Below are 15,564 nucleotides of genomic sequence, written 5' to 3'. Positions count from 1 at the left end.
AAACGGCAGGTTCGTCCAGTGTAAATCAGACGTTCCCCACTGATCCCGTGCAACACAGCCTAGTAAGCAGACACTGTCAATAATAATCAGTTAAATAATACGCGAACACACTTACTTTAGTTGTTCATGTGTTAAATTCCTTCTCATACAGAATCTCATCAAGATGGCGACTCGCTCAACAATACATACATATACATCTTCGTTCTTTCACGGCTAATCCACAAGATCTCAATCATTCATTTCATAAGAGAAAACATAGATAGCAGAGAAGCTATTCCGTGGAGTAAATGGACGCTCCAAGGAATAATAGGGCTTGAAACTACTTTGCATTCATAATCATCGTATATTAAAGTTTAGGAATCGGTAAGATAAGAAGAGATATTTCGAGATATGTACTGAGTTATATAATTTATAAAATTTCTGAAAATATCGCGGAGAGACCGCTGCAAGAGACATTACACCAGGATAGCCTTCGGCGAAATTTGAAGTACGGGATTTAACATTAAGAGAGAGCGGATAGGTGGAGAGAGTACAAATGGCTCAAAGCCTCTGAGCACTATGGGACTTAATTTCTGAGGTCATCAGTCCCCTGGAACTTAGAACTAGTTAAACCTAATTAACCTAAGGACATCACACACACACCCATGCCCGAGGCAGGATTCGAACCTGCGACCGTAGCGGTCGCGCGGTTCCAGACTGTAGCGCCTAGAACCGCTAGGCCACCCCGGCCGGCGGATAGACTACACTGAAGGCCTCTGTGAGAGGGAAGACTTATCTGAAGATGTGACAGAACAAGAAACACGAGTCGACATAGAAGAGATACAGTATTACAATCAGAATTTGAAACGACTTTTGAAGACTTAAGATCGAATAAGGCAGTCAAGCGATAGATAACATTCCATCGGAATTTCATAAGCCATGGGGGGAAATGGTAACAAAATGACTCTTTGTGTTATGTTTGCAATCCATAAGTCTGGCGATATACCATCTGACTTCCGAGAAAACATCACCAACGAAATTCCGAAGATTGTGGAGAGCCGACGAGTGCTTGAATTATCGCACAATCAACTTCACGTCTTATGAATCCAAGTTGCTGGCGACAATAATGTACAGAAGAATGGAAAAGAAAATTTGAAGACCTGTTAGATGACGATCAGTTTGGGTTTAGCAAAGGTATAGGCACCAGAGAAGCAGTTCTCATGTTCAGACTGGTAATGGAAGTGGGACTAAAGAAGAATAAAGACACGTTCAGAGGATCTGTCGACATGGAAACAGCGTTCGATAATATCAAATGGCCGTCCTGGGTGGGCGAGCGGTTCTAGACACTACCATCTGGAACCGCGCGACCGCTACGGTCACAGGTTCGAATCCTGCCTCGGGCATGGATGATGTGATCTCCTTAGGGTAGTTAGGTATAAGTAGTTGTAAGTTCTAGGGGACTGATGACCTCCGAAGTTAAGTCCCATAGTGCTCAGAGCCAATGTCAAATGGTGCAAGATGTTCGAAATTCTAAGAGAAATAGGGGTAAGCTGTAGCGAAAGAAGGGTAATATACAATCTGTACAAGAACCAAGAGGGAACAATAGGACTGGAAGATCGAGAACAAAGTGCCCGGATTAAGAAGGGTGTGAGACAGGGATGAAGTCTTTCGCCCCTACTTTCTATGCAAGCTCCAACGGCGGATATAAAAGAAAGATTTAAAAGTGATATTCTCAGTGGAAATGAACAAGAATTGCATGATCTGTTGAATGGAAGGAACAGTATAATTAATACGAAATAAGGACTGAGTGTAAACAGTAGATAGGCCAAGGTAATGCGAGGTAGCAGAGATGAGTACAGCGAGAAGCTTTACAGCGAGAGTGATGATCACGAAGTAGATGAAGTTAAGAAACTCTGATACCTAGGCAGCAAAATAGCCCATCACGGACGGAGCAAGCAGGACATAGGAAACAAACTAGCACCGGGAAAAAAGGCATCCCTGGCCAAGAGAAGTCTGCTATTACCAAACATAGGCCTTAATCTGAATAAGAAATTACTGAAAATGAATGTTTGTAGCACAGCATTGTATGGTAATGAAACATGGATTCTGGAAAAACTCGAAAAGGACATGATAGAAGCTTTTGAGATGTGGTACTACAGAAGAAAATTGAAAATTATGTGTACTGATAAGGTAAGGAATGAGGAAGTTGTCTCACAAACCGGCGAGTGCAGGAATATATTGAAAACACTGATAACAACAAGGGATAGGATGGTAGGGCATCTGGAAAGACATCAGGAAATATCTACCGTGGCACTACAGGGAGAAACACAGGGTAAAAACGGCAGAGGAAGGCAAGGACTGGTTTTCATTCAGCAAATAACTGAGAACATACACTATGTGATCGAAAGTGTCCGGACACCCCCAAACACATAGTTTTTCATATTAGGTGCATTGTGCTGCCACTTACTGCCAGGTACTCCATGTCAGCGACCTCAGTTGTCACAGACATCGTGAGAGACCAGAATGGGGCGCTCTGCGCAACTCACGGACTTCGTACGTGATCAGGTGATCAGGTGCCACTTGTGTCATATGTGTGTACGCGAGATTTCTACACTCCTAAACATCCCTACGTCCAGTGTTTCCGTCGTGATATTGAAGTGGAAACGTGAGCGGACACCCGCAGCAGAAAAGCGTACAGGCCGACTTCGCGTGTTGACTGACAGAGACCGGTGACAGTAGAAGAAGGTCGTAATGTGTAATTAGCAGAAATCTATCCAGACAATCACACAGGAATTGCAAACTGCATCAGGATCCACTGCAAGTACTATGACAGTTAGGCGGGAGGTGAGAAAATTTTGATATCATGGTCGAGCGGCTGCTCATAAGCCATACATCACGCCGGTAAATGCCTAACGGCGCCTCGCTTGGTGTAAGCAGCGTAAACCTTGGACGACTGAACAGTGGAAAAAACGTTGTGTGGGGTGACGAATCACGGTACACAATGTGGCGATCCGATAGCAGGCTGTGGGTATGGCGAATGCCCGGTGGACGTCATCTGCCAGCGTGTGTAATGACAACAGTAAAATTCGGAGGCGGTAGTGTTATGGTGTGGTCGTGTTGTTCATGGAGGGGGCATGCACCCCTTGTTGTTTTGTGTGGCACTATCACAGCACAGGCCTATGTTGATGTTTTAAGGACCTTCTTGCTTCCCACTGTTGAACATAAATTCGGGGGTGACGATTGAATCTTTCAACACGATCGAGCACTTGTTCAAAATTGGTTCAAATGGCTCTGAGCACTATGGGACTTAACATCTGAGGTCATCAGTCCCCTAGAACTTAGAACTACTTGAAGCTACCTAACCTGAGGACATTACACACATCCATGCCCAAGGCAGGATTCGAACCTGCGATCGTAGCGGTCGCGCGGTTCCAGACTGAAGCGCCTAGAACCGCTCGGCCACACCGGCCGGCACCTGTTCGTAATGCACGGTCTTTGGCGGAGTCGTTGCACGACATCAACATCCCTCTGATGGACTGGCCTGCACAGAATCTTGACCTGAATGCTACGGAATACCTTTGGGATGGTTTGGAACGCCAACTAAGTGCTAGGCCTCACCGACCGACATCGATACCTCTCTTCAGTGCAGCACTCCGTGAAGAATGGCCTGCCATTCTCCAAGAAACCTTCCACCACCTAATTGAACGCATGCCTTCGAGAGTCGAAGCTGTCATCAAGTCTATGCGTGGGACAATACCATAATAATTTCCAGCATTACCAATGGACGGCACCACGAACTTGTAAGTCACTTTCAGCCGGGTATCCAGTTAGTTCTGTCACATAGTGTAGGTTGAAAGTGCTGCTCTGAGAAGAAGAGGTCGCCACAGCAGAGAAATTCGTGGCTCTCTGAATCAAGCCAGCCAGAAGCCTGATGACTGAGAAAAAAAAGGTTTTCATTCTCGCTGTGATCAACGACACAGGGTGAAACGTTCCATGTTCCTGCTTACTACATGTGGTCACAGGCTCAAACGGTCCATATCCCTACTTACTATAGTTGGTCATAAAGTTTAAAAAATCGAGCTGCGACGACAAAACTTGGTGATAGTATGTATTGTCCCCGTTAGCTCCTGACAGGGAGTAGGTAATAAATAGTCGTGGTGGCACCACCATAACGTCGTACGTGGCTAGAGAAAGTAAAAGCCTTTCTCAGGTACTTAATAAAAGAACACAGATGATTAGTCATTAAACTAAGATATGTTTAAGCGAACTGCTTGGCGTAGTGTTTAAAACGTTTCCCGCCACATTCCCAAGATAAGCGCTGTTGGGATTGGCTAGCACTTGGGTGGGTGACCGTGCGGGTCTGCCGAACACCGTTTGCAAGCAAGGTGCAATCAGCCATTTTGAGGTTATTTGAGGAGCTACTTGATTGAAAAGTATCAGCTCCGGTAACGAAAACTAACAATGGCCGGGAGGGCGGTGTACTGACCACATGAATCTTCATATTCACATCCAGTGACGTTTACCGCCCGAGGGTGACACGGGAGTAGGTCGTACCTTTGCAGCTTCCGAGGCTTCTTCGACCAGAGTTTAGCTTTTAGGATGTACATAACGGGCTATCTTTGGACCATTTACCAACTTATTTCAAAGATATTGCCTCTACTGGGGGAAGTGTCTTCGGAGGCTTGTCTTTATGGCTCACTGGTCTGATTAAAGTTCCCTGTAAGTGTTTCACTTATTATGACAGCCTTAGCTTCTAGCCACCACAGAAGAATACTATGTTCTGACTCGTTCTGATTTCTTGGAAAGTCTCCTTTATAAATTCACTAACAGAGTCAAGTACCGACCCATTTTGTTCTTCAACCAAATATCTGACACACAGGCAAAGACCCCCAGTACTTCTGACACTTATGTCCAAGTCAGTTGCTCGCTGGAATGGATTACAGATTTCTGGCAGACTTACTTAGGCACGGCTTTTTATTCCGCGACACCGAGTCGGTTCTGCCGCTTATCCAGCATTTTCGTGCACACCTAATATTCAGCTATGATCTGATGGCTCCTCTCGGCTCCATACTTGGAACAACGTATTGCCCGTTTTCGTCTAATAATGCTTTGTGTGTGTGTCTTGTCACTCATTGGCTGCTTTCTCTCCCAGTTTTTCCTGAGTTTCGACAAGCCTGCACCTAAGTTCAGTGAGGCGCTCAATGCGTGTGGTTTGCTGTCAGTTCCGTGTTTCAGCTACCGGCTATGTCAGCGTGACATAATACGGCCTTCTTCCTGGAACCGTATCCACGAATGAGGAGTCATTTCTCATTGTAGTGTTTATCCCGTAGCCTGCTCTTTAGTGTCCCCTGGGTCTACCCTGTCTCAAGGGTTTGTTTACTCAAATGAAGTGAAAGTGACAATAAATTAATGAATCTGGACAGCGGTGACAAGCGTTAGTCCTGCTCTACATATTCGTTGTTACATGCCACACTTTTTTCTCCGAAGGTGGCTTGCTTGAATGCAGTACTCCTTCTTAGGTTGCTCACGAAACTTTGTATGACGGAAATGAATGAGCAGTACAACGGAAAACCATCCGAAGTAGCTACAGGACAGAAAATCAAATTTACAGTCATGTACAATATGGGTACTGCAAAATTTTTAAGGATACGTCAAAAATACAGAATACATTGTTTCAAGATTAACGAACCAGTTATTCGAAATGGTATATCCAAAAATATAACAACCATGCCAAAAATACACAGATTTTGTGAAGTGCAAATGAACAGTCAGAGCGCGTAAAGCCAACTGGCAGTCTACTTCTCCCACCGCCGTAAGAAATCTGCGGGAAGGGGAGCTGTATCGCGATATAGCCACCCTTTGTATTTGTCACAATAGTTTCCACCATCAGAAATACAATAATTAATACATTCACAGTACACGTCAACAATAAAATTAATACATTAAAATCTTTACCAAAAAAGTCTAATGATACAGCTGTCTGCCATGTTGACAGATAAAAATCGCGAAATGTTAACCACAACATCAATGTTAAAAATCATATGCATATATGGTGGGAGTGTGGTTGTACAGAGAGGTGGGGGGGGGGGGGGGAGATGAGATAGGGGAAGAACGGAGGGATGGGAAAGGAGATGGAGGGAGAACCTGAAGGAGCATTAAAAGGATGGCAATTGGGCAGACATGGCGACAATGTAAATAATATATTATCAGTAACAGTAAAACAAACTTATTGAAACTGGATCAGAAACGACTACTTGCCATTTTTACAGTTACATAAATAAGAAGCGCCGCGGAATAGTGGACTCAACAGAGAAACTGTTTTATATGTTACTCAAGAGTAGTTGTACAGATATGTGCCAGAAAAGAAAAACTGTTTCTTTAAATAATGTGATCGTGAAAACCACATAATCAGCCATTAAGCCGAATTTTATAACCTGCCATAATGATAATATATTATATACATCCTTCCCACGTTTGCCCACTTGACCCCTTTCAGTGCTCCTCCATCTTCATGCTCTCTTCCCCTCCTCCCTCACCCAAATCACCTTTTCCCAGCCCTCCATCCTCCCACTATCTCTTCCCCTCTCCCCTCCTTCTACATCCCCACTCCCACCCCATATCCTCATGAGTGTGTTTAAGCTGTCTTCCCCAGAATGGCAAGTATGTTTTTGGTGCTTTGTGAAAGACAGCTTTGTCATTTAATGTCTGCTTTTACCGAGGACGTGTCAGAAAAAAATTATCTTCACATATTTGTGTAAAGTTTGTTATGGTAAAATTATTTCGCTTGTGAAGGGTTGGAAGTGATGAAGACTGTTTAGTCTCCTATTATTTCGTTTTCTTTTAACACTGATGTTGTGGTTCACATACACCGGTTTTTACATGCCAACACAATAGAACTTTGCTATACGCACCGTATGGGGTATTGTTATCCTTTTCTGTTCAGTGATTTTTAAGTTTTTGACTGTTTTTGATAAAGATTTTGAAATTATTAATTTTATTGTCTTGTTATGCCGTTGGTGTATTAATTGTTTTATTTTTGATTGTAGGAAATGGGGTGATATATACGAGTACAAAAGTTTCCTATATCCTGACAGGGGGTCCCCTTCCCGAGGTTTCCTTACGACAGTGGGAGGTGTAGACTGCCAGTTGTCTGCAAACGCTGTACATGTTCATCTGCATTTCGCAATACGAATATATTTTTGACATGCCTACTGAATATTTAGATATACCGTTTTGACTACCTGGTACGTAATTCTTGAAACGAGAAGTTCTGGATTTTTGAAGTGTCCTTAAAAATTTAGTAAGAACTGTCGTGTACATGACAGTAAATTTGAGTTTCTGTCCTGTAGGATCATTTGAAAATAGGTTCCGGCCCAGAACTAGTCATCAAGTTAATGAAAAAGTGAAATTTGTAACTTTGGCTGGTTTTGCGCTGTATTGAATAACAGAAGTTGCTGACTTGCAATTATTCCAACATGCTGCAAGTTCGGAAATCATTGGGCTGTCGTTCTGGATATGCCTGCCACAGTATGGTTTCTTTGTCCAAGGAATAAACGAGAATTACAGCGTACCATGTGAGGAGAATACTGGGGCTGGGGGAAAATTTGATTTCCCGGAGCTGGAGCGTTGATGTAGAGGAGGAAAACCCACCTGAGCGACGGCTCGTGTTGGAAACCTCCCGTAACCAAGTTAACAGAATTCTCCTGTGTGACTTTGTCCATCGCAGAGGTACTCTGTAAAGACAACACTACGGTAGTACCAAAAAGCAAACCCCTTGTACGATAGTACGCTTGTCTGTCCTCTTCTAGGTCATTGCTATGCAGCATGGGATCGTTACCGCAATGGACTGACACAGGACATCGCCATCTAGACACAGTGGCTTTCCAAAACTGCACGTACTATCCTACCTCGCCTTTCTCCTCAATCCAAATAATTCCCATTTACGCCTCAGCCTACTCGGTATTCCCCACGAACTCGAACAGCGTAGTGACTAGCTCATCTGGCTAGAGAGCAGGAGACCATGGTTCGAATCCCGTTCTTGGTACAAATTTTCATTCGTCGGTTCAGTATGCATGCGTACGTCATAGGTATTTGGGACTTGGAAATGTCTCTGGAACCATATAGTTTCATTTGAGAAAGCAAGTGCGCGCTCAAGCCCACCCGCCCACCCACACACACTGAGTGTGCCCCGACTGCTGCAGTGAGTGGCGGGTTAAACTAGATTTCTTGTGTTCACCTGTAGCTGCATGTAACTATGCTGGACATCGTGGCAAGTCAGCGGGCATAATATCTGAGTTTTTAGTATTCCCACAGCAACGTTCCGTGATATATCCTCAACTAGTGCCGGCGACAGCGCATGCTTAGGTTGGGTGTTTCCATTATCTGCTGTTATCCATGGCATTATTACTTTTCAGATTTCTTACTGTAATCACCTCTGATGATTCTGTTGCATATACGATAGCTGTTACTAATTTGAAGCCTCCTTCCATCTTCATACAACTGCTCAATAAAGACTGCAACTTGTGTATAGCCTGTAAAGTTGGTGTATAATTTCTTAATTTTGTGCTCATATTTTCTTTAATTTCTTTGTAATTTTTGAGTGTAATTCAATTCCGTCTTTGCGAGTACAAGAAGATGCATGGCTTGGACACAACGCGTATCGTTTATTGAAATAAGTCATCGGTGGTCTGTAAAGGAAGATATTTACAATTCAACTTGCTTTCTAGATCTAGGAACAATTCGTTAGAAGATACTGACTGTCCTTAAGGTATTTCATGACAGATTTTTCGTTTACACCGGGAAATATCGTCTACTTGCAAGTTTTTGTATTATTTCTTCATTTGGCACTGATGATTCTGCCCTAAGCCCACGCCATTTCAGTGCTCCCCCTTCCAAACGTGTGTGTGTCTACCTCCCCAAGCCCAATTTCATTTCTCCCTTTCCTCTTCATTCTTTTCCTCCAACTGACTCTCCATGACACTGCTTTACTCTTACTGATAACTCATTTTTGCTTCATCCCCCCCTCAACCTACTCAACCTACTCACCACTTAGATTTCCAACTCTATCACTACTCCTTCATTTCTATTAATTAAATAGATTTACAATAACATAATTAATTGGAATAACGCACAAATGACGAAATGCAGAAAACAAAAAAGTAACAATTTTAAATCAAAGAAAAACTAGTGGTAAAGTTTGCAACACTACACAAAACACACGATACATATTTAACCAGAAAGATAGAAATAAATATAGGTAGTACTAAACTGTGTTGTGTTTAATTGAAAAAATGCATAGTTCTGCGAGAAGGTATGATGTGAGACCAGAATCTACTGAGCTAAATGAAGAAAAAACAGCTAAATATGAATGGTTTAAACGAAAAATCAGCTACGAAATACCGTAAGGAAAAATAAATATCTTATAACGAACTGTCTCTAGGAAGCAAGTCAGACTGAAAATATATTTCATTATGGACCACAGATGATATTTTATTTCAATAAAACGATATGCGATTGGTGACAAAAAGAAAGAATTATATTGTATTTGCAATGGGGGGGTTAAAAACACAGTCTCTTTTAAGTTATCAATATTTTGACTGATTTAAAGTGGCCCTCAACAATTTCCTATCGTGCCAACCTCTTCATAGCATTTGCAACCTACGCTACTGGACATTAAAATTGCTACCCCACGAAATTGACGTGCTACAGACGCGAAATTTAACCGACAGGAAGAAGATGCTGTGATATGCAAATGATTAGCTTTTCAGAGCATTCACACAAGGTTGGCGCCGGTGGCGACACCTACAACATGCTGACATGAAAGTTTCCAACCGATTTCTCAAGACAAACAGCAACTGACCGGCGTTGCCTGGTGAAGCGTTGTTGTGATGCCTCGTGTAAGGAGGAGAAATGCGTACCATCACGTTTCCGACTTTGATATAGGCCGGATTGTAGCCTATCTCTATTGCCGTTCATCGTATCGCGACATTGCTGCTCGCGTTCGTCGAGATCCAATGACTGTTACCAGAATATGGAATAGGTGGGTTCAGGAGGGTAATACGGAACGCCGTGCTGGATCCCAACGGCATCTTATGACTAGCAGTCGAGATAACAGGCATCTTATCCGGATGGCTGTAACGGATCGTGCAGCCCCCTCTCGATCCCTTAGACAACAGATGGGTACGTCTGCAAGACAACAACCATCTGCACGATCAGTTCGACGACGTTTGCAGCAGCATGGACCATCAGCTCGGAGACCATGGCTGGGATTACCCTTGACGCTGCATCACAGACAGGAGGGCCTGCGATGGTGTACTCAACGACGAACCTGGGTGCACGAATGGCAAAACGCCATTTTTTCGGATGAATCCAGGTTCTGTTTACAGCATCATGATGGTCACATCCGTGTTTGGCGACATCGCGGTGAATGCACTCTGGAAGCGTGTATTCCTCATCGCCATACTGGCGTATCACCCGGCGTGATGGTATGGGGTGCCATTGGTTACACTTCTCGGTCACCTCTTGTTCGCATTGACGGCACTTTGAACAGTGGACGCTATATTTCAGATATGTTACGACCCGTGGATCTATCCTTCATTCGATTCCTGCGAAAGCCTACATTTCATCAGGGTAATGCACGACCGCATGTTTCAGGTCCTGTACGGGCCTTTCTGGATACAGAAAATGTTCGACTGCTGCCCTGGCCAGCACAATCTCCAGATCTCTCTCCAATTGAAAACGTCCGGTCAATGGTGGCCGAGCAACTGGCTCGTCACAATAAGCCAGTCACTACTCTTGATGAACTGTGGTATCGTGTTGAAGCTGCATGGGCAGCTGTACCTGTATACGCCATCAAAGCTCTGTTTGACTTAATACCCAGGCGTATCAAGGTCGTTATTACGGCCAGAGGTGGTTGTTCTCGGTCCTGATTTCTCATGATATATGCACCCAAATTGCGTGAAAATGTATTCACATGTCAGTTCTGGTATATTATATTTGTCCAATGAATACCCGTTTATTATCTGCATTTCTTTTTGGTGTAGCAATTCTAATGGCCAGTAGTGTACTTCCTCCAATCTATTTTCCTCTGCAGTTTCTACCCTATACAGGGTGTTACAAAAAGGTACGGCCAAACTTTCAGGAAACATTCCTCACACACAAATAAAGAAAAGATGTTATGTGGACATGTGTCCGGAAACGCTTAATTTCCATGTTAGAGCTCATTTTAGTTTCGTCAGTATGTACTGTAGTTCCTCGATTCATCGCCATGTGGCCCGATTGAAGGAAGGTAATGTTGACTTCGGTGCTTGTGTTGACATGCGACTCATTGCTCTACAGTACTAGCATCAAGCATATCAGTACGTAGCATCAACAGGTTAGTGTTCATCACGAACTTGGTTTTGCAGTCAGTTCAATGTTTACAAATGCGGAGTTGCCAGATGCCCATTTGATGTATGGATTAGCACGGGGCAATAGCCGTGGCGCGGTACGTTTGTATCGAGACCGATTTCCCGAACGAAGGTGTCCCGACAGGAAGACGTTCGAAGCAATTGATCGGCGTCTTAGGGAGCACGAAACATTCCAGCCTATGACTCGCGATTGGGGAAGACCTATAACGACGAGGACACCTGCAATGGACGAGGATATTCTTCGTGCAGTTGACGTTAGCCCAAATATCAGCGTCAGAGAAGTTGCTGCTGTACAAGGTAACATTGATCACGGCACTGTATGGAGAGTGCTACGGGAGAACCAGTTGTTTCCGTACCATGTACAGCGTGTGCAGGCACTATCAGCAGCTGATTGGCCTCCACGGGTACACTTCTGCGAATGGTTCATTCAACAATGTGTCAATCCTCATTTGAGTGCAAATGTTCTCTTTACGGATGAGGATTCATTCCAAACTGATCAAATTGTAAATTTTCACAATCAACATGTGTGGGCTGACGAGAATCCGCACGCAATTGTGCAACCACGTCATCAACACAGATTTTCTGTGAACGTTTGGGTAGGCATTGTTGGTGAAGTCTTGATTGGGCCCCATGTTGTTCCACCTACGCTCAATAGAGCACGTTATCATGATTTCATACGGGATACTCTACCTGTGCTGCTAGAACATGTGCCTTTACAAGTACGACACAACATGTGGTTCATGCACGATGGAGCTCCAGCACATTTCAGTCGAAGTGGTTGTACGCTTCTCTACAACAGATTCGGTGACCGATGTATTGGTAGAGGCGAACCAATTACATGGCCTCCACGCTCTCCTGATCTCAACCCTCTTGACTTTCATTTATGGGGGCATTTGAAAGCTCTTGTCTACGCAACCAAATGTAGAGACTCTTCGTGCTCGTATTGTGGACGGCTGTGATACAATACGCCAATCTCCAGGGCCGCATCAACGCATCAGGGATTCCATGCGACGGAGCGTGGATGCATGTATCCTCGCTAACGGAGGACATTTTGAACATTTCCTGTAACAAAGTGTTTGAAGTCACGCTGGTACGTTCAGTTGCTGTGTGTTTTCATTCCAATGATTAAAGTGATTTGAAGAGAAGTGATGAAATGAGCTCTAACATGGAAAGTAAGCGTTTCCGGACACATGTGCACATAACATATTTTCTTTGTTTGTGTGTTGTGTGTGGGGAAAGTTTCCTGAAAGTTTGGCCGTACCATTTTGTAACACCCTATATACTAGAACCAAGGAAGTAATTCCTTCATGTCATAACAGACGTTCTACAACCCTGTCCCTCCTTCTTGTCAGTGTTTTCCATATATTCCTTTCCTCGCAGTTCCTCTGAAGAACCTCCTCATCCCTTACCTTATCAGTTGCTGAGTACTAGTGAACAACGGAGAAACCAAGCGCCACCTTGGCTTTAATGACAGTGCGCTCACTGTTTCGCCAGCAATCAGATAGCGTCGCTGGAGGGCGACTGGCGCAAGACGTGCGGCTCGCTGACCAACATGTTCGTGGGCGAGAACCAGCTGACGGAGCTGCCGGCGCCGCCGCAGCAGTCGGCGGACGGCGCCTCGCAGCCCGGCGGGCCGCGGCGCTCCTCGCTGCGCGACTGCAGCAAGCTGACGTGGCTCAACGTGGACTCGAACCGGCTGCGCGCGCTCGAGGCGGGCGCGCTGCCGCCGTCGCTGCACACGCTCAGCGCCTCACACAACCTGCTAACCGCCTTCCCCGGCGCCGCGCTGGACGCCCTGCCCGGCCTCTCGTGGCTCTACCTGCGCGACAACTACATCACCCAGCTGCCGGCGTCCGGTCTGCGGCCGCGCAGGCACCGGCTCGAACAGCTGGACCTCGGCGACAACCGCATCGCCAGCCTGCCCAGTAACCTGTTCAACGGGTGAGTCTTCTAACAACCCTACCACAACAAAGGTCAAAAATTAATTATGATTGTGGTGGTGTCACCGCCAGACACCACACTTGCTAGGTGGTAGCCTTTAAATTGGCCGCGGTCCGTTACTATACGTCGGACCCGCGTGTCGCCACTACCAGTGATTGCAGACCGAGCGCCGCCACACGGCAGGTCTAGAGAGACTTCCTAGCACCCGCCCCAGTTGTACGGCCGACTTTGCTAGCGATAGTTCACTGCCTACTTACGTTCTCATTTGCCGAGACGATAGTTTAGCATAGCCTTCAGCTACGTCATTTGCTACGACCTAGCAAGGCGCCATTATCAGTTACTATTGATATTGTGAATCATGTACCGTCAAGACCGACGTTCATAATTAATGGATTAAAGTTTTCCACCAGCTACATCCGTTTTTCCAAATTCTAATTTCCTTGTCCTGTTCCAGACCTCACGCCAGCCTGCGTGAGCTAAAACGCGTGCATTTCGGCCTCCTCTAGTAACACGGTGTTGGCTCTCCTGCCAACCACAACAATTGTAGTGTTGCTCACGCTGCTAAATATTGCATTTTCGGGCAACAGCAAAGTTATGTTATGTGGCAGGTGTTATTAGAGCTCAGTTAATAAAGTCATTTCTTGAAATAATGGATAAACTAAGCACCCATCTTTTCGAGTTTCCCACGCTGGTCTCGTCGTAAACTCATGGCTCAATCGTCGAAAATCTAGGTAGTGATGATTCCAAGCTCGGAGGCAAAGAGGCCTAGGTGTTATTCTGCGATATTCAAAAGTTTTATAGATGTAGTTCATAAACAATTCTTGAAGATTAAACTTTTGCAAGTTAGGACAATGGTGATGTAAAAAAGTAATCAGCACTCCGAATTTAAGTTACACTTCTTTTTTATTACTTTTCTTGCAATATCACGTAACTCGTTCCAAAACAGCACTTCACAATATAAAACATACTTGAAAATATCTTCCTCACTGTTAAAGTTCACATTTCATAAACTGACTACAATTTTCGTCTTTTTAACATGACGACCAAAGCTTCGCTCTCTAATAACCGCTTACGCGCCCAAAAATCAGAGTATTACAAGTACATCAATGATCATAGTGACCAAAGAAAGAATACACGTAAGAATAATCTCACTGCAATATATACATATCGATGTATCGAAGGACCTCTACATTAATGAAGTCAAATCTGAATGTTGTCACAGAAATAACTATTTTACAGAAACACAGTAGAATATTGCTCATATCGAGAAGTTGAGGTGAGGTGCCGTAAAGGTTACGTAATGGAAGTACCATTACAGTCTACACCTGTTGAACTGTCAGAATACCTTACTAGTGTCATTCAAAACATAAGTTACCCACACCACCAAAATACGGTAGGCACCTGTCCTAAGACCCATCTGACACTGACCTGACCATCTGGAGTAGGATGACAACTCCATCATCAGCCCCTCTCAACAATATGAATAGTGGGTTAGTGTACACCTACTGAACTGTCAGAGATTCTCACTTCTGCTATTCATTGGACACGACTCTCTCATCACCAAACATGGTAGGCACCTATCCCAGCGACTTTCGAGAATTAGTTCAGTCAACGGAACATGGGTGACAGCAGAATATCAGCAAACACATGATAACATAAAAGAAAAGCAAACAACCCTGGAAAAGATAAGTCAAACAAATCCTCAAGATGTAGTATATGTTTAAGTGTAATCACAAAACTGTTAATGAAGTGACCATAGTTAGAAGATATCAGTACATATGATATTGTCACTATTACAATATCATAAGCAGTTAAGCCATTGCATTGGTGAAACATGATACCTCTGATTTCTGCGCCATCCTGTTCCCAACAACTATAAAACTTCATATCTGACATGATTTCCGACCACAGATAAACTACTGGTGAACCCAGCAATGGTTCGCGGGCCGAAGGCGCTGCAGTCTGGAACCGCGTGACCGCTACAGTCGCAGGTTCGAAACCTGCCTCGGGCATGGATGTGTGTGATATCCTTAGGTTAGTAAGGTTTTACTAGTTCTAAGTTCTACGGGACTAATGACCTCAGAAGTTGAGCCCCACAGTGCTCAGAGCCATTTGAACCAGCAATGGTTCACAGCTGCTAAATATGTATGGCCATAGGACGTAAGTCTTCCTTCACCTTCCTCTCTTTGCCAATCTCCTGCTCTCCCATCCCTTTGTCTATCTCCTTATTTTTCCC

General features: G+C 44.4%; 1 protein-coding gene across 1 annotated transcript in view; it reads left to right on the top strand.

Annotated features, from left to right (window-relative positions):
- Positions 1–15,564, top strand: part of LOC126234855 (chaoptin-like) — a 158,180-nt gene that overhangs the window by 72,804 nt on the left and 69,812 nt on the right. Inside the window, exon 4 of the mRNA XM_049943596.1 lies at positions 12,882–13,328. Within this exon, the coding sequence (XP_049799553.1) occupies positions 12,882–13,328 (447 nt within the window). The remainder of the gene's footprint in view (positions 1–12,881; positions 13,329–15,564) is intronic.

The sequence above is a fragment of the Schistocerca nitens genome, chromosome 2 (genome assembly GCF_023898315.1).
Source record: "Schistocerca nitens isolate TAMUIC-IGC-003100 chromosome 2, iqSchNite1.1, whole genome shotgun sequence".
Taxonomy (NCBI): Eukaryota; Metazoa; Arthropoda; class Insecta; order Orthoptera; family Acrididae; genus Schistocerca; species Schistocerca nitens.
This window is presented reverse-complemented; position numbering and strand designations above follow the sequence as displayed.